This window comes from Camelina sativa, chromosome 11 (genome assembly GCF_030686135.1).
Source record: "Camelina sativa cultivar CO46 ecotype springtype chromosome 11, ASM3068613v1".
NCBI classification, from domain to species: Eukaryota; Viridiplantae; Streptophyta; class Magnoliopsida; order Brassicales; family Brassicaceae; genus Camelina; species Camelina sativa.
In genome coordinates, this window is record NC_141890.1 from 18,604,181 (window position 1) to 18,606,186 (window position 2,006).

Here is a 2,006-nt window from a genome sequence, read left to right on the forward strand (position 1 = left end):
AGATTTATTCTCTGCTAACTATTTTCTATTTGATGATGTGTTGTTTCGTTGATTGCTTGTGGTTTTGATGTATAATTTGATATTGCCATCTTTAGCAAACGTAAGTGGTTAACTGATTATACTAAAATATTAAAGTGTTTTATATGTTCTCCTCTGTTCTTTCTCTATTTTTCATTAAAATAAAATCATCTCATTTTTTTTTGGAAAAAATAGTTGAGTTAAGGGGCACCATTTTTTTGTGTGCTTTAGGCGTCATACACCTACGGGCCGGCACTGGACACCGCAAACAAAATAAGGCGGAGTTCGAGAACCGGATGAATACTTACAGTAGTCCTTTTTACATTACACACACACACTTCATCACAAGATACTTAATAGGCTTATAGCGTTATAAACTAGTTATCAAACCAAAATCTTAAGACAGCAAAAAAAGAAAAAAGAAATTCCACAAGTCGACCACATATAGTTAACAAAATGGAATCACCAAGTTATGGAAATAGGGCTTCCTTGGGCCACAAACAGCAGTTGCAGCTACAGAACTCAAGTTTCCACCATGTCCATCCACACCATCCATGTTCCAAAACCCGTCCCATATCGCATTGTCTTCGTTCATAGTATTAGCGTCAGGTATGTTTACTGGAGCAAATCTCCCTTGCAAGTACTGCTCTTCTAACGAATTAGGGTTATTATAGCCAAAGGGTTTTGAAGCATAGAACACATTGCTGCCGCCATCGCTGCTGCTACTACTATTGTTGTCTTCGAGTAAAGCGATGATCTTTTTCATATCGAGTTGGTCGAACTGAAACAACTGTTGTTCTTGTTGCAACTCTAATTCTCTTTGTTGCTTGAATTGTTGCCTTTTAAGGAGACGGCTCTTTGTTTTCTCCTCATTGTTAGTTGCTGGCTTTGACTTTTTCTTGAAATGGGTTCTCCAATAGTTCTTGATCTCATTGTCTGTTCTTCCCGGTAAACTACGTGCAATTGTTGACCACCTATACAAAACCCTAATACTTAAGATAAAATAAAAGAAGACTGAATTTGTTTGTGTTGGCTTTAGGTATAATATTACCTGTTTCCCCACTTAGCGTGGAGATCAAGTATTATACTTTCTTCATGAGGAGTGATCTGTCCTCTCTTGAGGTCTGGTCTAAGGTAATTCACCCACCTTAGTCTGCAGCTTTTACCATTCCTCTTCAATCCTAATGATCAAAATGAATCAATCAATCATTGCCTTAATGATCATCAATTTGGCTGCGTATATTAAATTTTTGATTTAACCTTTACACGTGAAAACAATATAATAAAAAATAAACATTTTAAGCATTAAAATACTTTTTCCTTAAAAATCTTTACTCAAAGTGTAAATATAAACATCAAACAGAAACAACTACTCAAAAGTGTAAATATAAATATATATTTTTTTGCCTTTGCATTTGGCGCTTATTTAAAAATTATCAAAAAAATATTTGTTTAAGAATATTGAAAATAATCAAAAATATTGAAAAACCATAGACTAATAAAACATGCAAAAAAAGTGGTAGGACCTGCGAGTCTGGCAACAGAGTTCCAACGACCTTCACCGTGAACACGAACGTATTCGATCAAGAGACGGTCTTCTTCGGCGGTCCATGGACCTTTTCTCCAAACTTCTTCCACCATTCCCCATCCTCCTCCCTTCACTCCCCACCAACTCATTCTTATCCTGACTTTGATTTGAGAAAAATAGATTTGTTTTCACTATTATAGATCTACCAATCTGTTCTGCACTTTGGCTTGTTATGGAAGCTCTGTGCTGCTCTGCTTCGATGTCTTATGTTCTTATATATGCATTCACTAAAGCCTTCTTGGGTCCACCACTCTTTTCCCTCACTATCTTTTGTTGTTTTTAATTATGTTAAGAAATGTTGATCGGGGAGATCAAAAGAAAATGAATTCGTTTTTTTATTAAAGTATTATTCTTATATTATTAAAACCAATGTTAATATGATTTTTAGCATATCAAATCA

General features: G+C 35.0%; 1 protein-coding gene across 1 annotated transcript; it reads right to left on the bottom strand.

The window, feature by feature from the left end:
- Positions 1 to 302: 302 nt before the first annotated feature.
- LOC104723850 (uncharacterized) lies at positions 303 to 1,794 on the bottom strand. The gene is made up of 3 exons (XM_010442270.2): positions 1,545 to 1,794; positions 1,070 to 1,199; positions 303 to 992 (listed from the first exon to the last, which is right to left on the bottom strand). The coding sequence occupies exons 1-3, from the start codon at positions 1,693 to 1,695 to the stop codon at positions 467 to 469; spliced, it is 807 nt and encodes a 268-aa protein (XP_010440572.1). The 5' UTR covers positions 1,696 to 1,794; the 3' UTR covers positions 303 to 466.
- Positions 1,795 to 2,006: the final 212 nt, after the last annotated feature.

Bases quoted from the DNA above. Each gene is read 5' to 3' on its own strand.
- LOC104723850 (XM_010442270.2), bottom strand. From the start codon at position 1,695: ATGAGTTGGTGGGGAGTGAAGGGAGGAGGATGGGGAATGGTGGAAGAA. The intron at 1,200-1,544 runs GTCCTACCACTT...TTTGATCATTAG, and splicing joins CTCTGTTGCCAGACTCGCAG to GATTGAAGAGGAATGGTAAA. The intron at 993-1,069 runs GTAATATTATAC...GGTTTTGTATAG, and splicing joins CACGCTAAGTGGGGAAACAG to GTGGTCAACAATTGCACGTA.